At 42.1% G+C, this 27,287-nt stretch overlaps 2 protein-coding genes across 3 annotated transcripts; one reads left to right on the top strand and one right to left on the bottom strand.

Moving 5' to 3' along the window:
• The first annotated feature begins 211 nt into the window (after positions 1 to 211).
• LOC134295899 (uncharacterized) lies at positions 212 to 1,869 on the top strand. Its single transcript, XM_062969389.1, has one exon. The coding sequence runs from the start codon at positions 212 to 214 to the stop codon at positions 1,658 to 1,660; it is 1,449 nt and encodes a 482-aa protein (XP_062825459.1). The 3' UTR covers positions 1,661 to 1,869.
• A 4,402-nt stretch (positions 1,870 to 6,271) lies between these two features.
• On the bottom strand, positions 6,272 to 25,686 carry prr13 (proline rich 13). Of its 2 annotated transcripts, XM_016991122.2 has the most exons (6): positions 25,566 to 25,686; positions 19,659 to 19,785; positions 17,681 to 17,764; positions 15,173 to 15,219; positions 12,716 to 13,128; positions 6,272 to 8,929 (listed from the first exon to the last, which is right to left on the bottom strand). In XM_016991122.2, exons 4-6 carry the CDS (start codon positions 15,189 to 15,191, stop codon positions 8,891 to 8,893), a joined length of 471 nt encoding a protein of 156 aa, XP_016846611.2. In that variant the 5' UTR covers positions 15,192 to 15,219; positions 17,681 to 17,764; positions 19,659 to 19,785; positions 25,566 to 25,686; the 3' UTR covers positions 6,272 to 8,890. The 2 variants fall into 2 exon arrangements, with proteins under 2 accessions (XP_016846611.2, XP_008101871.2); XM_008103664.3 differs by lacking the exon at positions 17,681 to 17,764 and having other exon boundaries at positions 25,566 to 25,685.
• Positions 25,687 to 27,287: the final 1,601 nt, after the last annotated feature.

Here is a 27,287-nt window from a genome sequence, read left to right as displayed (position 1 = left end):
CAAAATGAACCCCGGAGATAATGTAAACATTGTGTATAAAACAATATATTACAGAGGTAACAGAATCAGGCCCAGCATTAACAGTGATCTTTGTAATTGCCATTATCCACATACTGAACTATAACTGCAAAATGTCATTCAGAAATAAACAAGCAGCAGATGACTCATCCTGATACACAGTAATTAGCATGTTGACAATTATGATCTGCTAATGGGCAATGGATGTGGAACTGCAGTGCTCTCCCATTCTTTGCTCCACAGTCTGGTGAATCCCCAACATGCTCCAACTCACTTTTTACAAACCCACATTGGGCTCACTGCACATTATATCAAGGACTCTACACACTTTATAGAAAAGATCAGCAACCTCAATCTAAGCACCAAGGACATCCTGATCAGCTTTGATGTGGTGTCCCTTTTTACCAAAGTCCCAGTAGCTGACACCCTCACACTAATCAAACAAAACTTCCCAGAAGACATCACAGCCCTGTTTCACCATTGCCTCACCACTAGCTACTTTCAGTGGGACACTGGATTCTATGAACAGAAGGATGGAGTGGCCATGGGGAGCCCTCTCAGCCCAGTAGTAGCAAATTTCTATATGGAATACTTTGAAAAACAGGCCCTAGAAACAGCACCAAAAAAGCCAACTGTTTGGTTCAGATACGTAGATGACACCTTCACAATTTGGAGCCATGGAGAGAAAGAACTCAGCAAGTTCCTGGACCATCTGAACAGCATCCACCCAAACATCCAATTCACCATGGAAAAAGAAAAGGAAGGAAAACTGCCATTTCTAGATGTTCTGGTCATCCGCAAACCCAATCAACAATTGGGCCACACAGTTTACAGAAAACCTACACATACAGATAGATACCTTCATAAAAACTCCAACCATCACCCTAGTCAAAAAAGGAGCACAATCAAAGCCCTGACAGACCGTGCACAAAGAATCTGTGAACCTCACCTCCTCCAAGGTGAACTCAACCACCTAAACTGGGCTCTACAGGCCAATGGATACTCCACCACAGACATCAGAAGAGCTGCAAGGCCAAGAACAAGCCATGAGAGTCAAGACAAAGATCCACCCAGAGGAAAGGTGTTCTTACCATACATCAAGGGAACTACTGACCGCATAGGGAAGCTGATGAAGAAGCACAACCTACAAACTATCTACAGACCCACGAAGAAAATCCAACAAATGCTACGGTCAGCGAAGGACAAGAGGGATCCTCTCTCCTCTGCAGGAGTCTACCGGATACCATGCAGCTGTGGACAAGTCTACATAGGGACCACCAAACGCAGCGCCCAAACAAGAGTCAAAGAACATGAAAGGCACTGCAGACTAATTCAACCAGAGAAATCAGCCATAGCAGAGCATTTGATGAACCAGCCTGGACACAGAATACTATTTGAGAACACAAAAATGCTGGACCATTCTAACAACTATCATGTCAGACTACACAGAGAAGCCATTGAAATCCACAAGCATGTGGACAACTTCAACAGAAAGGAAGAAACCATGAAAATGAACAAAATCTGGCTACCAGTATTACAAAACTCCAAAATCAAAACAGTAGATGGGAACCAACACAATGAGGACTTGACTGAACAAAGGATGCCCCCAGGCAAGGGACAAAACATTTCCAGTGCCAATTAGGGTGATTAACTGAAACATTAATGCTGGCTCCCAGTGACAAAGAACTCTTGCCACACCTTGGACTCTACACAGATATATATTCTTTCCTTTCCTGACTTAGTTTATCCATACCTCACAACCTCTGAGGATGCCTGCCATAGATGTGGGCGAAACGTCAGGAGAGAATGCTTCTGGAACATGGCCACACAGCCCGAAAGACATACAACAACCCTGTCACTTTTTATGCTTCATAAAGCTTCCCCGCCTGCAATCAAACATACACCAAAGAGATTAAAGAACAGAGAGAGCATTAAAGACAGCTGTGTCAAACTATTTCTCATAAATCAATGAACTCATCATATGCAAAAAGAGCTTTAATTTATTTCAACTTACCAGCAAACCTATGAGGTCAATCATTTTTATTCCCAAGTGGAAAAGGTTGAGACACAGGCAGCTTCCTCAAGACAGCAGAAGGCATTGTTAGCAAGGATTTGGAGGCAAAGCCCAGGACTCTACTAAATAATCCTAGTTGTGGGCTATTTTTATGTGGTGTGTAATGTAACATTTGCCTGTTAGGACCCATGCAGCCCCACAATACTGCACACTTGTGAGATAATATATCATTTCCCATTTCTATGTCTTCAGTTCCCACAAATCATTACTATAGCATGATATATAATGGTTTAAGTGCTGGGACTGGAAGAGAAGGATTTGAATTCCTCCTTGGTCACAGAAACACCTAGGGTATATTTCGAGCAAATCACACTCTGTCAGCCTCAGATACAAGCTCCTCTGAAGATATTCTGCCAAGAAAACCCTATAATATTACCATAAGTTAAAAAAAATGACTTGAAGGCATAGAACTACGCATGGATGAAAGCCAAGTTGGTCTAGTGGTTTGTGTGTTGAACTAGGATTCTGGGGGGCCATGGTTCAAATCCATGCTCAGCCATGGAAGTATATTGGGCAATCATGGGCATATTACATTCAATCTTAGTGCAAGACTATTGCAACCTCTTCTTTAAACAAATCTTGCCAGGAAAGTCCCATTATAAGATTGCCATAAAATGGAAATGGATTGAAGGTACCAAACATCCTCCAGAACATGCATAGGCATGCAACACAGAAGTGACAGGGGAAAACATCTCAACAGTATTCAAAAGTCAGCAGCAAAATAATTGTGATCATCCTATTGTTACACTTCATAATGACAATGTTTGCACAGGCAGGGTAATCTCCTATTGAAGAGAACTGGGTCATTGGCAGACATATCCCAGGCGTAGTTCAGCCAGAATAAAATATCATTTTTTATTAGAAAGTTAAACAGTTCTTAAACCTGCTATCCTGGTAGTGGATTGACAATACAAAGTCAGAACAGAAATCAGCATTTCACACTGAAACTAATGGGGATTGGTTTTGGCTAGATCAGCGGTTCTCAACCCCAGATGTTTTGGCCTGCAACTCCTAGAAATCCCAGCCAGTTTACCAGCTGTTAGGATTTCTGGGAGTTGAAGGCCAAAACATCTGGGGACCCACAGGTTGAGAACCACTGGGCTTGATCATGACATTCACATACAATTGGTTTAAGCTCAACATTGTGAGTTTGAATTCCAGATTTAAAACATGAAATGTGGATCTACCATGTTTCCCCGAAAATAAAACAGTGTCTTATATTATTTTTTTGTTCTCAAAGATCTGCTAGGTCTTACTCTCGGGAGAAGTATTATATTTGGCAATACAGCAAAACCTCTACTAGGTCTTATTTTTGGGGAAACACAGTATTTCCTAAATTACAGCTATTAAATTACAGCTCAAACTTCCGTACAGTGGCACTTATTTCCCATGCCAGTAAGGTAATGCTCAAGATCCTGCAAGGCAGACTCCAGCAATATATGGAGCGAGAGTTGCCAAATGTCCAAGCTGGGTTTAGAAAAGGCAGAGAAACAAGAGACCAAATTGCCAATATCCGCTGGATAATGGAGGAAACCAGGGAGTTTCAGAAAAACATCTACTTCTGCTTTATTGACTATTCTAAAGCCTTTGACTGTGTGGATCATAATAAACTGTGGCATGCTCTTGGAGGTATGGGGATACCAAGTCACCTTGTCTGTCTCCTGAGAAATCTGTATAAAGACCAAGTAGCCACAGTAAGAACAGACCACGGAACAACAGACTGGTTCAAGATTGGGAAAGGAGTACGGCAGGGCTGCATACTTTCACCCTACCTATTCAACTTGTACGCAGAACACATCATGCGACATGCGGGGCTTGACGAATCCAAGGCCAGAGTTAAAATTTCTGGAAAAAACATTAACAACCTTAGGTATGCAGATGATACCACTCTGATGGCCGAAAGTGAGGAAGAGCTGAGGAGCCTTATCACCAAGGTGAAAGAAGAAAGTGCAAAAGCTGGGTTACAGTTAAACGTCAAGAAAACCAAGATCATGGCAACTACACCTATTGATAACTGGCAAATAGAGGGAGAAAACGTGGAAGCAGTGACAGACTTTATATTTCTAGGCGCGAAGATCACTGCAGATGCAGACTGCAGCCAGGAAATCAGAAGACGTTTACTTCTTGGGAGGAGAGCAATGGACAACCTTGACAAAATAGTGAAGAGCAGAGACATCACACTGGCAACGAAGGTCCGCATAGTCAAAGCAATGGTATTCCCCATAGTAACCTATGGATGCGAGAGCTGGACCATAAGGAATGGACCGCAAGAAGATCCAACCAGTCCATCCTCCAGGAAATAATGCCCGGCTGCTCACTGGAGGGAAGGATATTAGAGGCAAAGCTGAAGTATTTTGGTCACATCATGAGGAGACAGGAAAGCTTGGAAAAGATCACGATGCTGGGGAAAATGGAAGGAAAAAGGAAGACAGGCCGACCAAGGACAAGATGGATGGACGGTATCCTTGAAGTGACTGACTTGACCTTGAAGGAACTGGGGACTGTGACAGCCAACAGGGAGCTCTGGCGTGGACTGGTCCATGAGGTCACGAAGAGTCGGAGACGACTAAATGACTGAGCAGCAGCAGCAGCTATTTTATCAAATGTACTTAATTATACCAGCCTTCATCAAACCAGAGCTTACGGTATGCTCTGCAACACTTCAGTTTTTTTTTTTTTAGTTTTTTTTTGGGGGGGGCTTGTGAAAGATGCAGCTCTTGGTATGTTGTTGGACTGCAAGTCCCATCTGCCCACACCAGCATAGTTAATGGTGAGCAAGGCATTTGTAACTGAAACAAACAAAAAAGAAAAAGAAGCTCAAGCCCAGAGTATTCTTGGCTTATGTAAAGTTTCTTCCAGCTCTCATAATTTCTTCAGGAATTGTTTGATAGAAACAGAACAAGCAACAAGAGTTCATGGTTCAGTTCCGAAAGGAGTCTTTACATTCACAAGATCTTTGCTATAGCCATATTCACCAATACCCATACCTCCCTTGCTGCCTGGCCCTTCTCCCAACCTCTGATCCGAGGCAAGATATCTTCTTTGATGTCAGACTCTAAAATCTATTTTAGTTCCAACTGGAGTAGACCCAGTCTGTTGTAGTTACCACTAAAATTGGATTTAGCCACAAATTAATGGCTAATATAATTATTTTCCAAAGCTACATGGGTTTTTGTTGCTTTGTATTTGCTTGTGGACCATTGATTTGAAGACCATCTTGGCTAACCATCAGGAGAAGATGAGTTGTGTACAGTAAAGGAAGAGTTTTAAGCAGCCATATAACTCAGAAGGCAGAAAATCCCACAATATATGCTTTGAACATGAGTCCACACTGCCATATATTCCAGTTCAAAGTAGATAATGTGGGATTTTACTCAGCTGTGTGGAAGGAGCCTCAGTGATTTAGATCATACAGCAACACTTACCTTACATGACCTTATAGAGATGTACCACTTTTCTCTGTTCTTTTCTTCCCCATCAAAGATCACCAATGAACGACCCTCTAACAATGTTGTTAGTCTACAGTTTCCCTCAGCCTATTTTGCATAGCCAATGAAGGATGATAGTGACACACCTCTGCTTTGCAATGATGTGGATGGAAATGTGAAACTGAGCCAAACAAAAACTTGCCCCCCCCTTCTAGCTGTCAAATACAAAGCAGCTGTTTTTCAAATAGGAGGCTACTTGATTAAAGAAAGCCACAAGCCACAATTCTGAACACCGTAAAGTAAATCTAATTTCCAGACCACCATTTTAAAAAAATCCTTTCTGCATTTAAAAAATGAAATGCAACTAGATGGCAAGGCGGCTAAATGAGTAATTATGTTCTGGCTAAATGGAGAATAGATGCAGGAATCAAAATTCAACCCTCATCTCTCCTCACCTTTTTTGCACTGAGACCCTTTATGTTGATTCCAAGGTGAAACATACTAAACCTGATACAGGTCCATGTGCCATGGCATTTTCATACCCACGCTTTGCAGTTTATACATGTTTGCAGAGTCTGTGCTAACGGCAGAAGCAATCACAGCTTGAACTAAGAGCAGGGGAGGATCTGTTGGACCTTATGTCGCACCGTTCTGCCTCTGAGAACAAAAGATGACTTTCTACAAATGCTCTTATGTTTTGACTTTGATTCCTTTCTTAAGGATTAACACATAAAAAGTAGCACACATCAACTTTAGTTGAGTATTAATATCAATATCTTTTATTGAGAGACAACAAATACAAGACAGGTAGAATTGGCCATGCTGCTTCCATTGCCAGAGTGCTGGACGGCGGAGAGAAGAATATGATATAGGATACACACACATTCATACGAAGATATGGTCCCATTTTGGTTTCAATATCTGTTCCCCAAGGAGAGTAAAGTCACAGAATTTTACTTCTCAGAAGTCTTTCTTCACTATAGTCCATACGGCCCCGGTAAAGCATACTGGACAGAAGGGAACATTCGGCTGTCCATATCATTTTGCCCATCAGCCCCAAAGACATTGTAGGAGCTGTAGTCCAACACAGCTTGGGTAAAACAGTTACCCATCCCTGTAGGACATATACTTTTTAACTGGCTGACCAGTTTGCAGATCTGGGTATCATCTACGTAAGCAACACTTTCCATGCATGGAAGACACCTTGGGGTAAACAGAAAGAACAGGCTTCTTCCTGATGCAATAGCTTGCAGCATGTGATATATAAAATCTGTAAAGAGTGCCTTTATGGTCACACTATCCCATTCTAGACACTCAACCACCTCAGATCAGATAATCTTTGGTCCAATCAAATACATGCCCACAAATGTAATGCTATAGTTAAGCTCACTGAGACTGGATCTACACTGCCCTATATGCCAGGATCTGATTCAAGATTATCTACTTTGAATTGGATTATATGAGTCTCCACTGCCATCAGTACTGTAGCCAGGATTTTGATTCGGGGAGGGGGGGAAGGGGGGATTTTGGTTCGGCGGGGGGGGGGGGGGGCTGAGTCTGAGTGAGAGAGGATCTACCCTGGCAAACCTTTTGTATCATTATCCCAATACCCCCATACGTAAAAGGTAAAGGTTTTCCTCTGACGTTAAGTCCAGTCGTGACCGACTCTGGGGATTGGTGCTCATCTCCATTTCTAAGCCGAAGAGCCGGCGTTGTCTGTAGACACCTCCAAGGTCATGTGGCCGGCATGACTGCATGGAGCGCCGTTACCTTCCCGCCGGAGCGGTACCTATTGATCTACTCACATTTGCATGTTTTCAAACTGCTAGGTTGGCAGGAGCTGGGCTAACAGCGGGCGCTCATTCCGCTCCCGGGATTTGAACCTGGCACCTTTTGGTCCGCAAGTTCAGCAACTCAGCTCTTTAACGCACTGTGCCACCAGGGGCCCATATATATACATATATATATAGAGAGAGAGAGTCTCACTTATCCAAGCCTCGCTTATCCAAGCCTCTGGATAATCCAAGCCATTTTTGTAGTCAACGTTTTCAATATATCGTTATATTTTTCTGCTAAATTCGTAAATACAGTAATTACAACATAACATTACTGTGTATTGAACTACTTTTTCTGTCAAATTTGTTGTATAACATGAAGTTTTGGTGCTTAATTTATAAAATCATAACCTAATTTGATGTTTAGTAGGCTTTTCCTTAATCCTTCCTTATAATCCAAGATATTCGCTTATCCAAGCTTCTGGCGCCCCGTTTAGCTTGGATAAGTGAGACTCTACTGTATGTATGTATGTGTGTATGTGTGTGTGTGTGTGTGTGTGTGTGTGTGTGTGTGTGTGTATATATATATATATATATATATATATATATATATATATATATATTGAGCATGGTGATCAGATCATGATATGTACAAACATAACAGTTTAAATAATAAATGTAAGGCCTTCTCGCAGACCACCCTGAGAATTTCGGGGGGGGGGGGGGCTGAAGCCACTCAAGCCCCCCACCCTCCCGGCTACATGCCTGACTGCCATATAATCTGAGATAATCAGATAATATGGGATCAGATCCTGGGGTGCACGGCAGTGTAGAAGGGGGGTCTGAGGGTTACTGACTTGCTCATGTGTTTTTTTCTCACACCAAAGTAGAAAAACAAAGAAAACAAACCAACTTTCGTAAGATGCATCCCAAACAAGACATTTCATGAAAGAAAAAAAAGAACTCAGACACTAAATTGAAGTATGGAGATACTAAATATGTGTGCCCTTCAAGGAGATCATTGCTGATCAAACATATTTTGTCATTTAGCAAAACTTATCGTTGTTGTTTATGCTAAATGAGCAAAATGCCTTCTCCAAATGCATTTCAAATATGAGGTCCCCTCTCCTTTAAAGAGGGAGAGGGGGAAGTGCAAATGATTTTTAATAGCACTTAGGTCCAGGATCCTGAAATCATAACCTCAGCTTAAACTTAAAGGGATCATTCAACTGGACTCCAGGTGCTTGGAGCCTCTGAGAAAGCTCAGGTGTGTTGTATGGCTCTATGATTTGCATTACAGGAGGCTAAAGGGTGCTACTATGTTTGCAGATGCGCTCTCTTTTTAAGGTGACTGGGTTGGTCTACCACTTAGATTTATTAAGATGCAGCAGTGCAATCACACCATCCCTGATCAACTAGCAACCCCAAGCTTCGTAGAGGAGTCCATGGGCCAATGAGATAAGCTTGATATTTGGCTCAAGTCCGCAAGGCAGAAAGCAGGTGCTGTTTTTATCCAATGACAATTCAGTAGATTTAAGTGGGAGGCAAGAAGAGGGGCGCAAGGATAGGATGCAGCTTGGAAGGAAGGGCTGGCCTCAGTCGGAGTCACTGCTGCTGGAAGAGGAGGAGGAATGCTGGAAACAAGAGAGAGAGATAGGAAAACTTCATGAGATGTCAATGTTAATATTTCATTGCTGAAATCTAATCAGGCTTTCTTCTCTCCCAGCTCCAGAAAATATCAGGTGTCAACGTTAGCATGATACAAACAGCAAAACCCATTTCCTATACTTGCAGATTGGTTTATTATTCGTATTTTTAAAGGCAAGATTCTGAAAATATACAGGATATTTCAGCTTTCCAGAAATTTAACAAAAATGTCATAAAACCCAACTTCTTCTTTCCCACCTCAAAAACATTGTAGTATATTGTAAGTGACAGCTGATGGACCACATTGCTACTGCTGGGCTCCAGAAGCCTTTGTCAATTCAACCATCCTTCCTGTGTGAAGGCCAGGTAGCCGTTGAGCAAAATCAAGAGAAGGTTTAGACAAATCAAGATCTCAGACTCTTTTTCACTCATGCCCCCTTTCTGTCAAGAAACATTTATATGATCCCAGGTAAAGGTTTCCCCTGACTCTAGGGGTTGGTGCTCATCTCCATTTCTAAGCCGAAGAGCCGGCGTTGTCCGTAGACACCTCCAGGGTCATGTGGCCAGCATGACTGCATGGCAGGTATATAGGCATATAAAATAGGTGTACAAATCGAACATTTACTGATAATAAATTAGACTACTGTGATTTTCCTTTTGTAATACAGCTGAAACATTTTCTGCACATTCCACTATAAACACCGCAATGTTGTTGCTAACAGATTTGTGCAAATGGGCAATGTTCAGAAACCCTTGACTATCTCCAATTTTTTCATGACCCCAACATTGAGCTAAAGGGACGCCATTTGGGGTTGGGACCCACAGTTTAAGAAGCAATGCTTATTGTGTAATGCTTTACATATGTACATAATTGCGAATAAAACAAATGAATGCAGAGGAGCTAATTTCTGAACAGTCACTGTGCTCAGAACTATACTTGTACAAACGTCAATAGACATATTTGTCTTAGAGAATTTAGAAACTAAAATACAATTTGAAACAGTAAAATGCTGCAAACAAATTGTAAACCAAGTAGATGCCTTCTGCTAATTTCAGACTTTGTTAAAATACATTTAACATGCTCTGAATTATGACTATTTCTATGCTTTCCTTTATTTCTACTGCTGTTTTTCTGGTTTTCCCCTTCTGGACCTCTTCTGCCAACACTATCACTGCTAAGGATCCTTATTGTCACCTTCAGCTCCAAGAGAACCATGCAGAGCTAATAACCTAACTTCATAATCCACTTAGTAACTGAGCTAATCTTGTTATTGTCCTTCTGATACAAAACAGGATTCTAAGAGCAACGAGTATTTTTTGATCATATACCAATCCCCAGTTAATAGATTGTCATCTTAACTAAAGTAAGGATAAAATGTCCACCTTTTGGGAAAGGAGGGAGGAGAAATATGCAAGGGAAAATGACAGAAACAAGAGAAGTAGATAAATACAAAAAAAGTAAAATTATATTCAAAATAGCATATTTTTAAAAATTGCGTCAGAAACAACTTGAGAACATACTGCAAGTCGCTTCTGGTGTGAGAGAGTTGGCCATCTACAGAGACCCTGCCTAGGGGACGCCCGGATGTGTTAACCTCCTGCTGGAAGGCTTCTCTCCCCACAAGCTAGACATGACAGACAGGAGCTCACCCCGTCTTGCGGTTTGGAACCGGAAACCTTCAGGTCAGCAACCCAACCTTCAGGTCAGCAGTTCATCCGGCACAAGGGTTTAATCTTATCCAATTCATACCCGGTAGCACAGTGTGTTAAAGCACTGAGCTGCTGAACTTGCGGACCAAAAGGTCCCAGGTTCGAATCCAGGGAGCGGAATGAGCGCTTGCTGTTAGCTCCAGCTTCTGCCAACCTAGCAGTTTGAAAACATGCAAATGTGAGTAGATCAATAGGTACCGCTCTGGCGGGAAGGTAACGACGCTCCATGCAGTCATGCCAGCCACATGACCTTGGAGGTGTCTACAGACAACGCCGGCTCTTCGGCTTAGAAATGGAGATGAGCACCAACCCCCAGAGTCGGACACGACTGGACTTAATGTCAGGGGAAACCTTTACCTTTACCCTAACTCTTACTAGATTATAATATATTAAAAATAAATTCCATTTTACAATTTGAGGGTAAGAGTGAGGCTGGAGCAGGACAGGTTAAGGATAACTGCTTTTAACAGAGACCCATCCAAGTATGAAAACACACACAAACACTAAATAAATATCTTCAAATGAGTGAAATAATAAACTAGATAGAAGAGAAGGAACCATTCTTAACATATGTTAAAAGGCTTGTCTATTTTTATAGGCTGCAATGAGAGTGCTTTCTCACACTGAATACGCTAGGAGCATTTTAAAGGTGTTTTTAGCGCATGCCAGTCCTGAAAATCTAGTTCCTGCCCTAATACTCACCAGCTTGGCTTAACAATGCTTTAAACAGTGTCTGTATGATAAATGTGGTGGCCCAGAATCTAGTATCTACCCCTGGGGACTTCATGATATTAGCTTATTTTATTTTCAAAATAGCTTGTTAATATGTTATTTTTATTTAAAAGAGGGGGATGTTGCACTTCCTCTGATTGCAGAAATGTACTTGGGATAAACATAATGGAAATTATCTGATGAAATATAAATGTAATAGGACCTTGAGGACTATGAGTTAGCAGGACATATGTACAGAAGCAAGACCCCCTAGGCATATCCTTATGGAAAGTGTGGGAGAATGTAGATTAATGCTTCCTTTTATTCAACCTCACAACAGGCTTATCTGGTTAAGGCTGGATCTACACTGCCATATAATCCAGTATCTGGTTCTAGATTATTTGCTCTGAACTGGATTATATGACTCTACACTGCCATACAACCCAGTGAAAAAGAAGATAACCAGGATTTGATATAGAATCATAGAGTTGGAAGAGACCACGTGGGCCATCTAGTCCAACCTCCTGCCATGTTGGAAAAGCACAATCAAAGCCTCACCAACAGATGGCCATCCAGCCATTGTTTAAAAGCCTCCAAAGAAGGAGCTTCCACCACATTCCAAGGCAGAGAGTTCCACTGCTAAACAGCACTTAGAAAAAGGTAAAGGTTTCCCCTGACGTTAAGTCCAGTCATGTCTGACTCTGGGGGTTGGTGCTCATCTCCATTTCTAAGCTAAAGAGCCGGTGTTGTCCGTAGACACCTCCAAGGTCATGTGGCCAGCATGACTGCATGGAGCGCCGTTACCTTCCTGCCGGAGTGGTACCTATTAATCTACTCACATTTGCATGTTTTCGAACTGCTAGGTTGGCAGGAGAAACAGCACTTACAGTAAGGAAATTTTTCCCAAGATATTGGATTATATGGTAGTATAGATGGGGCCTAAAGTCAATGGCAGCCCAAATTCAACATCATCAAGGAAGCCATGCTTTCTCCATTCCTAGGTCACACAGAAGCATCTCCTTAATACAAGTAAATTGTATTTTACTTGTGAAGTGAGTTCTTTTGACTCACTTCATCTCCAGCTTTCGCTTTTATGATAATTTAAAGGCAGGACTAGTTTCCAGGAAAGTTAATGTCTCCATTTGTCTTCCCTCACTTCCCAGAAACTGTGCCTGGCTTCTATGGAAGGCTTCCATCATTGATACCCTGCAGGCCATGAAGCAAAGGTTGACAGGTACAATGCAAAACAAGCCACCCTTGCTTAGTCTCCTTGGCAGTAACTGAGAGGAGCTCCTGATCCAAACTCCTACCACTTCCAATTCATCCCTTCCCATCCTATCTCTTCTACCAACCTTGCCATGGAGCTTGTGGAGCTTGTGGGGCTTGTGCATCTTCTTGTGGGCCTTCTTCATCTTCTTCCTCATCTTCTTTTCGGCCTTCTTATCCATCGGCCCCATGGCAATGCCCCCAGGCATCAAAGGGTTAACCCCCATTCCTCCAGGCATGCCGGGGGCAGGCGGAGGGTAGGGGCCACCAGGTGGGACAGGGTAACCAGGTTGGTGCCCAGGATAGGGAGGCTGAATGGGGTGCCCTGGCGGATAAGCAGGCTGCCCTGGAATGCCTCCGGGCAGAGCTGGGTAGGAGCCAGCAGGGACAGGCCCTGGAGGGAAGGCGGGGTTCACAGGAGGAGCGTGTGCAGGGTTAAAGCCAGATGGGTAAGAAGGGTTAGGAGGATAGGCTGCTCCAGGGTAGGTGCCTGGCTGGCCTTGAAATTTAAAAAAATGAGAGAAAAACAAAAGAAAGTGTGATTAGCTGCAAGGCAAAAGATATTCAATCATTTGGTGATGAATGTCTAAGGCAGATACTGACACTGCAGTCTAGCTGTACCTGGCAACTTTGCCAGAGTAGGCATCCTCGCAGTCAGAGACAAAAAATGTTTTATTCCCTGGGCTAAAACCCAGGCCTCCCAAGTACTAATCTGTCAGGCCCATAACAGCAGGGGAATGACAGTATCGAGCCCAGATCTTTCCAAACTGTGTATCATCACAGGTTAGTGTGTCAGCTGTGTTGCATGAACGTAATGAGAAACCTCTGAGTCTATGTGAAATACTGTAATAAATCATATACAAGGGTGTCCTGTGTCATAAAAACGTTGAATGAACATATAACAGTAGAATTTGCTACAGATCATAGCCTGAACTATCCTCTACACAAAACTACCGTTCAACATAGTCATCATCAATTTGTACACATTTGCACCATCGTTTAACCCAGGCATCAAAATCATTTTGGAAAAATTCAGGGTTTTGCCTTGTGACTCATAATTTTAAAGCTGTTTTGACGTTATACAAGTCATTGAATCTGAAACCACATAGGTTGTATTTCAGAGGTCCAAAAAGACAACCTATGTGATTTCAGATTCAATGACTTGAATGATGGTATAACAGATTTAAAATCTGAATTCAAAACCCTGAATTTTTCCAAAATGGTTTTGATGCCTGGTTAAACGATGGCGGAAAATGTGTACAAATTTATGGTAAGTATGTTGAATGGCAGTTTTGCATAGTGGATAGTTCAGGTTAGCATCTGTAGCAACTGCTGCTGTTATATGTTCATTCATAAAAATTTTATGTCATAGGATGCAAAACTTTTTGACCCACCTCTGTGTGTATGTGCATGTGTATATGTGTGTGTGTGTGTGTGTGTGTGTGTGTGTGTGAAATGTGTTCATGGGATATGTTGGGTCCCAGTACATTATGTTATTACAATTTATGAATGTCTTCTTATCAAGTTTGAAAGCTACAGGAAATATCTTCCCTTTCTCCATCATGACTGGAGAATGCGCATGAGCAGCCACCATACAGTCCATTGAACACCTTCACCCGGAACTAGGTTGCTTGAAGTGATTTGGCTGCTCACCAGGAGAGTTTTGCAAAAGTGATTATTCTTTGTGCAAAAAAGAGCTTCTGTCTGAATTGACACGAGGATTTTTGTGTCCCAAAGACAGTTCAATTTCTTGAGTATCTCTTAAGGTGGCTATTTGAATGGCATCGTAAAAAGAGAAGGCAGACAGAAGGTTGTGTGTGTGTATCACATCTCTAGTAGCAAACTCCGAATGAGCCACCTGTGACGTGTCGGTGCAGTCAAAGCATTCTGCTGAGTCACTGAGGAAAGCATCTTGTATGCAGCGAAAGCCACTCATGTGGGCAGTTCTTCCCAAACAACCTGAGGCAAGCTAGTTCCTTCCCAGAAATCAATCCAACCAAGCTCACTAGAATCAATCCACTCTTTGGAAATATTATTTTTAAGATTGTAAGTCCCATAGGCTAAGGGATTATGGACGTTACATTCCACATTTTTTCCAAGTTCTATACCAATTGTCTGTGGTTGCCTCTGGATAGGATTACTGTCGCAAAATACTTGCTATTGTCATCAGGATAATTTTTAATGCTGGTGAGATGCCTTGGCACCAGAGATATCTTGGTGATTACTTTGTCCCTTTTTAAAAAGCACATGCATTCTATTTTTTTTTCTTTTGCCTCCAGTTGGGACCTGGAGATCAAAGACAGCTGACAAAACCCCGAATAACCTTTATGCTCTTTTATAAATTGTATGGAGAAGGAGCCAGAAGTAACAACCGTGATGTTGTTACCTATCAGGGCAGAAGGGCATAATGTTCCCTAAACTTTGGTCCAGATGTTTTAGATGTCATCTCCCAAAGTCCTTGTCAGAAATTCTGAGTGTTGAAGTTTCAAGATTTCACTGACCAAGAATAGAGAAATCCCATAAGAACTGTTGTCCTATTTTACCTGCATTGGGATCCCACATGGTCTTACAGAAGAGAAGTGTCTGTCACCTGGTGGGGAAAAGGTTGTATTAGATCAGCAAAGTAAAAGTAGAGGGCCACTGTTTTCTATTCTGATCAAAATCAACACCTTAGGAAAACTGCACAAGCCAGGCCAAATATGATAAAAAAATGCTATGTTTGTCCATGGAAAAGTTTTGGAACAAGAGGAACAGAAAGACACCATATTGAAGAACAGAGGTGAGTCATCAGCACTATTTGGCAGAGAAGCTAAAGACTTTGTAAAACTACCACTCCCATGGTTCCATAGCATTGAATCATAGTAGTTAAAATTGTGTTGAGTTGCATTAATTCTACATTGTAGGTGCACCCATCAAAATGTGGACAGACATAGCGCCCCAACTACTGAATTAGATCCTTAACTAAACTGGAAAAAATATTTTGAATAAAAACTTCAGTTCACAACTTTCCAAAATACTGTGAAGTGCCAGGTATAAAAATCTGTAGGCAGTTCTCAAAGAAATGTAACAGTTTACAAAATAATGGATTGATTAGGATATTAGTCTTCAGGCCCAATGAACTGGAAGCAGATAATATAGGACTGTGCCATGTTAGTTATGTATAAAGCTCATGTGTTTTGAAACTTAACTATTGTACTTAGCTCTCTCTCCTCCACATATTATAGACAGGGCATCTAATATCCACTGGCGTCCCATTCAACCAAACTAGTTCTGCTAAGATTTTGTGGTGAGTACATCCTTCTGTCACTATGACATCTTTCCCTGTTCCAAGGCAAAAGCACATTCACCAATTCTTGTTCTGCTGCTGCAGCTAAAAGCATGGACACTTACATCAGGTTCAAACAGAACAGTATTAAAACAAGAGGGGGAAGGCATGCTTATTTAGGTCTACAAGAACTAAGGAAGGTCTGCCCAGCCAACATATATGCTTTGAATTTAACACTGCAGTAAATAGACTTAAGCAAATGAGAAAAGGAAGGAAACAACAATGAAAGAGAAAAGGACTGAGTATGAAAGAACAGCCCTGAAAACACACAAACCAACAAGAAGCAAGAAAAAGCAGACAGGACCTGAAGGCTAGAGGTACTAGAAGGTTCAGCATGGGGATTGTTAGAGGGCTCCTAGTCACCACCACCTCAACTGATGGAACAAACCAAATTATTTGCATTAATTTGCAATCCCATGAACCTTTTCCCCGGGGTGAAGCTGTGTTAGTCTGATGCAAAAAAAGTCTGGTGACATTTTAATGACAAATTGTTACAATGTAATTTACCATAAGATTTTATGGACTCTAACCCCTCTACCCAGATATGCAATGATGAAACAGCCTACAATGCGGCATATTGTGCAGTTGTTTCTGTTGTGTGCTTTCTTGACATATAGCAACCCTATGATGGCAAGATTTTTCTTGTGTTTGCCTTCCTGAGAAGCTGAGAAGTCAATGTGTTTCCATGATTAAGTAGCCTCCAGAATCATAGTCCAATGTGAAACCCATTACACCATGTTGACTCTCACTGTCCACCATGCCATGGGTCAAATAATAATGAGAAAATTGTAGCCTTTAAGGTGCCCCAAGACCTTTTGATGCCCATGCGCTCTAGCTACCAAGTCAGTTACTGCAAGGGGCTTACTTTGGGGAGACAGGCATAGGATTCAACCTTACAGTTTCTGAAAACAGTTATTACTTCTTACATGCTCAAGTAATAGGTAGGAGGATAATAATGAACAACTTTATTGAAGTGTTGGTGTAAAAATAAGAATTAAAGATTCAACTGCAGGCTGATCTGTTGTAGTGATCCTGATCAACTCCATTTTGCCAACAGCTGATGTCTCTCCATGGCCTGAATTGTTTGATGAGCCCTGTCAATTGTGCTATGCTAGAAATATCAAAACTACAACCAAGGGCAAACAACCAGATGTTACGGCTACAGACAAGTGTTAGGCCCTGAGAACTTCTTAACAAACAGCAAACAATCTCTGGCTACATTCGCTGTGCTGTACACAGTCATCAGATAAGGATTACCATACATGCATTAGATATTGCTCATGCAGACTGTGTTTTTGTCTGCATAATTCTGAAATGTTAAAAAACACTGATGTCTACCAGTGATGTGTTAGGTTGGACTGAAATGAGTGCTGGCAATTGGTAGGACCCTTTAACCAAAGTTATTGTTTGTTGTCTGTTTGCTTTCCTGCTCAGTTTCAGAACTCATTCCAGCTCCATGTTTCACGTAGGAAATACAGGAGGGTGTTTCAGCCTAACCCAACAACACAGCAAATGCAAAGCATTTTGACATTTTACTTTCTATCTGAAAACGCAATGAGAGATGTCATACATTTTCAGAGATTCCTTTCGTTAAATCAGCATTAGATACTTGTTGTCCTTCAGACGGGAGCTTCCATGTTTCTTCACTGTTGGCTAAACTGGCTAGGACTCATGGGGATATCCCATCTTGAGTAGTCTAGAATCTGGAAAGATTCAAGTTGCTCACCTTTGATTAAAATCAGGGGTAGGCAAAGTGTTGCCCTCCAGATGTTACTGATTGCCGGTAGCAGTCCAAATCTGCAGAGTAACACTTTAAATAAAGGAGAAGTAGGGAAATTGAGCAATCGGAGATATCAATCGAATAGATCCAAAGGGGAAGAAAAGCAATCTGGCTGTAACTGATAAGATACTTTAATAGCAGGTAACTCCCATGGTGCTGTAGTTATTTCAGATAATGCATAATAATAAACACTTGTTTGTATGACATTGAACATTGGACATTGAAGAAAGATGACAACAGCAAATTCAATTTGAATGTGGAGCAATAGAAGAGTTCTGCAGATATGCTAGAGGAGGGAGCAAGTTTGTTTTCTGCTGCCCTGGAGACCAGGATACGGAACAATGGCTTCAAACTACAGGAAATGAGCTTCCACCTGAATATTAGGAAGAACTTCATGTGAGACCTGTTCAGCAGTGGAACTCTCTGCCCCTGAGTGTGGTGGAGGCTGCTTCTTTGGAGGCTTTTGAACAGAGGCTGAATGGCCATTTGTCGAGGGTGCTTTGAATTCAATTTTCCTGCTTCTTGACAAGGGGTTGGACTCGATGGCCAAAAAAGGTCTCTTCCAACTCTAGGATTCTATGATTCTATAAGGTGGACTGCTAAGAAGTCCCATAAATGAGTGTCCAAGAGCAAACAGATACTGAATTCTCCCTAGAAACCAAGACAACTAAACTGAAGCTGTTGTACTTTAGCCCTGTCATGAGAAGATACGACTCACTAGAAAATAAGACAATAATGACAGGTAAGTTAGAAGGCAGAGGGAAAAGAGGAAGATCACACTGCAGGTGGATGGGTGATGTTATGAATGCCAAAGCTCCGAGTCTGTGATGACTCGGAAGGCTTTCATCTATGGGTTCATCATAAGCGAAAGTTCACTTAAAAGCATTTAACAAAAAGAGCCACATAGTAATAGCACCAGGTATGGACAAACTTGGTCCCTCCAGGTGTTTTGGACTTCAACTCCCACAATTCCTAACAGCTGATAGGATGTTAGGAATTGTGGGAGTTGGGAGAACAAAACACCTGGAGGGACCAAGTTTGCCCATGCCTGAATAACACTATGTAGCAACATTTGAATTTTTTTCTGTTTCTGGTTTGAAACTATTATTTTCTATTTAATTGTGTGGTGCTTACTTTGAAAGTACAGTAGAGTCTCACTTATCCAACACTCACTTATCCAACATTCTGGATTATCCAAAACATTTTTGTAGTCAATGTTTTCAATATATCGTGATATTTTGGTGCTAAATTTGTAAATACAGCAATTACTGCATAGCATTAATGTGTAATGAACTACTTTTTCTGTCAAATTTGTTGTATAACATGATGTTTTGGTGCTTAATTTGTAAAATCTTAACCTATTTTGATGTTTAATAGGCTTTTTCTTAATCTCTCCTTATTATCCAACTTATTCGCTTATCCAACGTTCTGCCGGCCCGTTTATGTTGGATAAGTGAGACTCTACTATATGTGCTAAACTCCAGAAACTTTGTTTTTGTGGCTGCCATAAACTATGTTGAATTGGTTGTGACCCTATGAGATATTCATTGAAAAACTATGGCAAAATGTGCTGTAGGATGTCCCTCAAAAACAAAATTTGTGCAGTTTAATAAATTTTCCCATATTTTTATGATAAAGGAATTAGGAAATAACATTTATAACCCAGGGACAAGCCTGGCAATACAGAGCAACACAGCTTCCTCAACACAGAAGCAGGATATTTGATGGTGATGATTATGATACTCATTTATATCCTCCCTTTCTCCATACAGTGGGGCTCAAGGCGGCTAACAACAACATGTTTTGAGCTATACAAATGAAAAACAATGCAAAAGTTTACATAAGTATGATTGAAGTATATTTCAAAATACAGACAACACCCACCCAAAATTACAACTGATCACAAGAGCACCCACCAGCCTACCTTCAGCCCTTTTCTGTTCCTGCTTCACTCAATTCAACTCTGAAGCCGCCACTTCCTGGAACCTGATTCCATCTCCACCTCTCTCGTTCCCATTGGCTTGCGGCTCTCAGCGCTCCCTTCCTATAGGCTAAGGAAGATGTCCGTCAACAGTTATGCCTCAAACAGCTGGGCGGCCCTTAGAGTAATGGGCGGGGGTGTGGGTCATTTGTAAAGGGGACGTCATAGATTTTGTGTTGATAATTCAGACTGAGACTATGGTTACGACAGAATTAGAGCTATAGAATGAATGCAATTCGACATCACTTAAATTGCCATGTTTCAGTGCTATGGGATCATGGGATTTATAGTTTTACAGTGTTTTAGCCTTCTCTGACAAAAGGTGTTGGGGCCTCCCCAAACTACAACTCCCAGGACTCCATAGCATTGAGCTATTGCACTTAAGTTGGTATCAAGTTGTATTAATTCCTTAGTGCTGATGCATCCCTAAACTTTTACAAGTGATACAGTTTTGTAGGGAGCCCCCAATGGTGCGGTGGGTTAAACCGCTGAGCTGCTGAACTTGCTGACCAAAAGGTCGAAGGTTTGAATTCAGGGAGCGGGGTGAGCACCCACTATTAGCCCCAGCTTCTGCCCAACCCAGCAGTTCAAAAACATGCAAATGTGAGTAGATCAATAGATACTGCTCCGGCAGGAAGGTAACAGTAACGCTCCATGCAGTCATGTTGGCCACATGACCTTGGAGGTGTCTATGGACAACACCGGCTCTTCGGCTTAGAAATGGAGATGAGCACCAACCCCCAGAGTTGGACACATCTAGATTTAATGTCATGGGGAAACCTTTACCTTAACCTTAGGATTTTGTAGATGTTTCTCAAGCTTCAAAACAACACTCTTGGAAAGCATGACCATTTAATGCAATTCAGGGGCTAGCTTCAAACTGTGGTGATCAGGCAATAAACTCCCACAAAAATCCATGCACATCTTTCATGCACATCAGTGGTCTGTGGCTGTGTAATCACCATCTGGGCTGCAAACAGGTTCTAGGATTGCTGTGAATTTTCCGGGTTGTATGGCCATGTTCCAAAAACATTCTCTCCTGACATTTTGCCCACATCTATGGCAGGCAAGTTGTGAGGTCTGTTGGAAATTAGGCAAGTAGGGTTTATACGTATATCTGTGGATTGTCCAGGGTGGGAGAAAGAACTCTTGTCTGCTTGAGGCAAGTGTGAATATTGCAATTGGATACCTTGATTAGCATATTATTTGAGAACACAGAAATGCTGGACCACTCTGACAACCAACATGTCAGACTACACAGAGGAGCCACTGAAAACCACAAGCATGTGGACCAATTCAACAAAAAGGAGGAAATCATGAAAATGAGCAAAATCTGGCTACCAGTATTTAAACAACACCAGAATCAAGACAGTAAATAAAGAATGACATCCAGAAAACAGGGGAATGACAGGCATGAAAAAATCAGGGTCAGCTAACACCTCTTAACAAAGGATTCCCTCAGGCAAGAAGCAGCCAGGCTTTGAAGCTGAAAGGCCATTCAGTGCTAATTAAAGTGGCCATTTGCAACATTCACACTTGCCTCCAACAGATAAGAGTCCTTTCTCCCACCCAGGACTTTCCACAAATATATAAACCCCACTTGCCTAATTTCCAACAGACCTCACCACCTCTGAGGATGCCTGCCATAGATGAGGGACAAATATCAGGAGAAAATGCTTCTGGAACATGGCCATACAGCCCAGAAAACTCACAACCACCCAGTGATTCCGGCCATGAAAGCCTTTGACAACACAGGTTCTACAATTTTCTATGTAATAATCTGTACAGCGAAACCACTTTCTTCAATATGGTTTGAAACTGCATTAAAATGGATTGAGCAGATGGGGCCCAAGTGGAAAACAGGGCAGTACTATTGTGTATTGAAGTGGGGATTTGCAGAAGGTGTGTCGTTTCTCCTGAATAGTCTGACAGGCTTATTGTGAAAACAAAGTCCATATCAAAAGGCGGAGCTGATGAACAAAGGGACGCGGTATTTATTTAGTACACTAGCAGAGTTTGCATTGGAACAAGTGAGACCAGAGAGAGAAATAGGAGTGCCACCAAGAATTAAAAGAAGTTGAAGGACTGCATGCCTGTTCTACAAGGTTGACTTCAAAAGTTACCAGAATATAGAATCATAGTTTCCCAGGATCACTCTTTCAGGAGTGAATTTCCCTTCCGAGGAGTAGATTTCTCTCACTTCCTGTTGTCTCACCACCATTCTTAACTATAAATCATTTGTAACTTGGGAACTGCCTGTAATATACATGGGACAACATATTAGCCACCCTGCTACTCTACAGGAAAAAGAAACAGGATTATCTACAAACCAGTGGGGAAAATATTAACCTTGGAAGATGCTTTGGGAACGTTTGACTTTTAGTATGAAGAGACCCTTGGCCAAAAGTTCTCTTTTGGGCCCCTTGACAAATTTCCCTGCTGGCATTAGGCAGGCAGCCTCATAATGCCACAGGGGAACTGTGTTTATTATGTTCAATTTTACTGCCTACAATAACTTAGAGCAGCACTAAGTGTACATCTACACTGTACAATTAATGCAGTTTGACACCACTTTAACTGCCATGGCTTAATGCTATGGGATCATGGGAGTTGTAGCTTGTTATCCTTGTCTTTGGCAGACAAGGATAAAGGCAGGGTTGTTGTGTTTTCTGGGCTGTATGGCCATGTTCCAGAAGCATTTTCTCCTGACGTTTCACCCACATCTATGGCAGGTATCTTCAGAGGTTGCGAGGTATATTGAAAAAACTAGGAAGGATAAAGACCTTGTGAAACTGCAACTCCCAGAATTCCCATAGTATTGAGCCTGAGCCATTAAAGTAGTTTCAAACTGCATTCATTCTACAGATTTGCCTAAGAGGCAAAAGGGGTTAAAAATTTGTGGCTTCTGGATCCCAGCCACTCAATGCTGGTTGAAATGAAGCATTAGAAGGAAAATTGTTTAAAAAGGGATTAGTAAAGGTTTCCCCTGACGTTAAGTCCAGTCGTGACTGACTCTGGGGGCTGGGGCTCATCTCCATTTCTAAGCTGAAGAGCCGGTGTTGTCCATAGACACCTCCAAGGTCATGTGGCCAGCATGACTACATGGAGTGCCGTTACCTTCCTGCCGAAGCAGTACCTATTGATCTACTCACATTTGCATGTTTTCGAACTGCTAGGTTGGCACGAGCTGGAGCTAACAGCAGGCGCACATTCGGCTCCCAGGATTTGAACCTGGGACCTTTTGGTCCGCAAGTTCAGCAGCTCATCGCTTTAACACACTGCGCCACCAGGGCCCCTCCCCCCAAAAAGGGGACTAGGACAGATATAGTTAATGGTGTTGTCAAAGGCTTTCATGGCTGGAATCACTCAAACAGACAAGAGCTCTTTCTCCCTACCTGGATATATAAACCCCACTTGCCTAGTTTCCAACAGACCTCACAACCTCTGAGGATGCCTGCCATAGATGTTGGCAAAATGTCAGGAGATAATGCATCTGGAACATGGCCAGATAGCCCAGAAAACTCAATGGTATTTACTAAGATCCAAGATGCTATATGCTCACATCTCAATTATAGTTCTGAGGAGGTGTGTTATTTTTTTCAAATGCAGTTGTTTATGGCATCAAAGCTATTGTGCTGTTTAACAACTAGTTACCATATTTACTCTTTTAAAATGTTTTGCAAAGTACCTTTGGGTACTTGCTTAAAACATCTGAATAGAATTAAAGGCTGGTCTGTGGGTGTGTTTACACTGACCATTTAGGTCAGATAGGGACTGGTTCAGCTTCCTGGTGTCCAAATGCCACATGGAGCTGATCCAAGGTGGGATAAAGTCACTTTATCACAGCCTTGCCCTGTTTTAACCCAAGTTGGGAGATTGTCCAAATTCTGGTTCAGAATTCAGACCGTCATCCAACTTTGGACCCATCTGAACAGTTGGACCGGTTCTGGAACTGTTCCCCTGGGAAATGAATGCAGCATTCTGTCCATGTCCCAAACTGACATTCAAAAAAAATTAAAAGGGTTTTGAAGAATTGGCTATTTCTTTGCCATCTCACTTGGTGATGCTGCGTAGCAAACCCTAGCAGGCAGAACTACTGGAATTCAGACATCTGGCAGACTGCGGTATCTGTGCAGGCCTGAGAAAGAACACACAGCACACCTAGCATTTGAAGCCTAGAGCTTCAAATAACATTCCTTTTCTAGACTATAGCTCTCAGAATGACTACTCTCTGTACCTGCTAAGAGTCTCACTGCCTAATGGGAGGTCTGGCCCTGCCAATTTAAATCCATAGAGTATATACAATTAATATGAGGGAGAAGCTTAATTGTCTGGATTATGCAGCTGGAGGCTTCACTTGTTTAGATGTACATAGGCAAGCACTGAGCAGGCAAGTGTTTTTGCTGTTATGGATGCATGGCTGCCTTAGGGTGCATCTACACTGTAGAATCAATGCAATTTGACATCACTCCAACTGCCATGGGCCAATGCTATGGAATTATGGGAGTTGTAGACTTTTTTGCCCAAAAGTGCTGGTGCTTCACCAAACTGCAACTCCCATGATTGTGCCTTAGGGCCCTTCCACAGTGCCCTTTATCCCAGGATCTGATCCCAGATTATCTGCTTTAAACTGGAATATATAAGTCCCCACTGCCAGATAACCTGGGATCAGATTCTGGGCTATAGGGGCAGTGTGGAAGGGCCCCTAGAAGCACAGGTCCAGTTTCTAAAAGTATAATAGGGATATATAGGTATTTCCACAATGCTGGTAACGAGAAATACTTGCACAAATACCAGGGAGAGGGCCATCAAAATGCTCTAGTTTACTTTCAACTTGAGTAGTTACTCTGTTCATACACATTGGTGTATAATGTGATCCCAAGTAATATTCTGTTTTCTGTATGATTTTCTTCAAGTGCTCCTGTGCCCGGTATTTATATTAATACCTGGCAGTCATTGTGCCATCAAGGTTACTGCTAAAATAAACCTGAGCTCTTTGCCCCCAACTGCCAACTAGCTTACTAGGGGAAAAAAGCCCTTTGAATTTCTAGCAAGACGTGATGGTGTGAATTTGATACAACTCAGGAAGTCATTTGGTTTTAGTTGCTCCCTTGCTACATGGTGTCCAAAAATAAGAGAACAATAGCAATATGAATTTAAACCTATTTGAAAATTATATATGTCATGAGCCCCACACACAAACCATAAAAACGGTTGCCGAACTCAAGTCATTAGTCTCAGATAGACCCATTTTGGGTTGGACCTGTTAACTCTATAGGCTCACTATACTTTGGACTAGGACCCCCCGTGGCCTAGTGGATTAAAGCCTTGTGACATGAAGGTTGGATTGCTGATCTGAAAGCTGCCAGGTTCGAATCCCACCCAGAGAGAGTGAGGATGAGCTCCCTCTATCAGCTCCAGCTCCATGCGGGGACATGAGAGAAGCCTCCCACAAGGATGATAAAAACATCAAAACATCTGGGCATCCTCTGGGTAACGTCCTTGCAGACGGCCAATTCTCTCACACCAGAAGCAACTTGTACTTTCTCAAGTCGCTCCTGACACGAAAAAATAAAATAAAAATACTTTGGACTAACTTGTGACATTCCAATTTCATGTTGGGGAGGGAGCTTATCCAAAACAAAAAACAAAAACAAAACTCCAGACATATCAGGTTGCCTGTCTGTCTCCGTATAATGACATCATTTTGATATTAGACTAGTCTAGTCATTAGCATCCCATAGGTGATATTTCAGACCCAAAACCTGAGACTATCTCTGTGATATCACAGAGACAGTGCAGACAAGGGTTGGAGAGGCTGACCAGAATTAGAAGTGCATCTACACAAACCAGATACTGTAAATATAATTTCGAGAACTTTGAAGCTGCTCCAATGCAGCTGGGAAGCATCCTGGAGCCCTTTGGCTAGTCATACAGCCAATCAATCCAAGAGTGCATTGGAGCTGTCAGTGCATTGCTATCAGCAGGCAGCTTCCTCCCAGAGTGAAGGGACACTCACTTATGGTCACATTGCTTGGCACCAGAAATGACATCACTATGCCATTGACAGCAAGCCTCTGGGATTGAGCTGCTTGCTGGTGGCAACATAGTTGTGGGGGAAAGATAGATGTTCAAAACATTGAAACTGTGAGATCGATCCGTGTTCTGTTGATGTGGATTAACATCTGGATGCAGCGATTCTACTGTAACTCTAGCTACGTCAAGTTTCTTTTGGCCATGTAGATATGGCCTAAGTCAGCAGATTTTAGAAATGATCCCAAAATGTGTGTAAAATCGGACAAACCAGGTAATATGACTGTCCAAAGAGAGAGAGAAAAATAAAATGTTTTTAAAATTGGACTGGCACATCCAGTGACTGCTAGAGTTGTTGATATTCTTACCCATAGCACATGACACTGAGAGAGTTTTTTTCATTTTCTTGGGACTTGTAGAAGATTCATTGCCAGACCTTGGGGAGTCCCACACCAGACAGCTTTGTGCAGCTTCTGTCCGGATCTGTAGAATATGACAACCTACCAACTAAGAAACAACAAAAGAGGTTTAGAGATGGGCTTAAAGCTAACCTTTAAAAACGTGGTATGAACATTAAGAACTGGGAAGCCTCGGGGCTCGAGTGTAGGTCATCCGTTACCAACAGTGCTACAGATTTTGAAGAGACACTAATACAAGGTGAAAGCGAGCAACATGCTGAGAGGAAGGCATATCAAGCAAATCCTTGTTATGACTGCCTTCCATCTGGAAATGTATTTATTTCCATCATTTCTACCCTGTGTCCTCAATGTGAAAGTCCTTGTGGATTTAGAATAGGTTTTCACAGTCATTGATAGATTCACCGCCAAAACTCTATCTCTGGAAAACAGCCATTCTTGGCCACAAGGAATTGTCCATGATGATGTCCAGGTCTGTACAATAAGACAAGCCATCAACCAAAAAAACGGTATTTCATTCCCTTGCCTGGTTCCAAATGGTTGATGCACCCAAATGCACACACTTTTCTCTCTTCCTAGTCTTTTCCTTTCACTCCTGACGTTTTGATTGTGCCCATGCAATACAGCTTGGATGCCAAGCTAGAAAGCTTTGATAGCATCTCAGAATGGTTGGAGGTGGGTACCCAGACTAAAAGCTACCTTGTAGACAAAAAACAGATTTCTTTCTCCATCAGTGTGACTTGCTAAGACTGTTGTCTCCACACAGGCCTGTAGCGAAGGGTTTTTTTTAGGGGTTCAACCCCCCCCCCCCCCCGAAATTTTTCAGATTAAAAAAAACCCTGGTTTACTTATGAATTTTAACTGGTTAACCAAATCCCCGAGCTAAGTCTATGAGACATAAAACATTAAGAGTCCCTCCAGGCACTATCTCAAGCAGATATTGACAGGTCTGAACCCCCCCCCCCCCCCCGAAATTTTCAAAACCCCTCCCGAAATTTTTTTCTGGCTACGGCCCTGTCTCCACAGCTAGAGATCCAGAAAAGCACAACAATTCCTGACTTTCATCTGACACCTGTAGACCTGGCAATCTTACTTGGCATCCGTTTCCTCAGCCCATGTGGTT

This window comes from Anolis carolinensis, chromosome 2 (assembly GCF_035594765.1).
Source record: "Anolis carolinensis isolate JA03-04 chromosome 2, rAnoCar3.1.pri, whole genome shotgun sequence".
Lineage (NCBI taxonomy): Eukaryota > Metazoa > Chordata > Lepidosauria > Squamata > Dactyloidae > Anolis > Anolis carolinensis.
The sequence above is the reverse complement of the archived record's forward strand: the minus strand, read 5'-3'. Positions and strand labels throughout refer to the sequence as shown.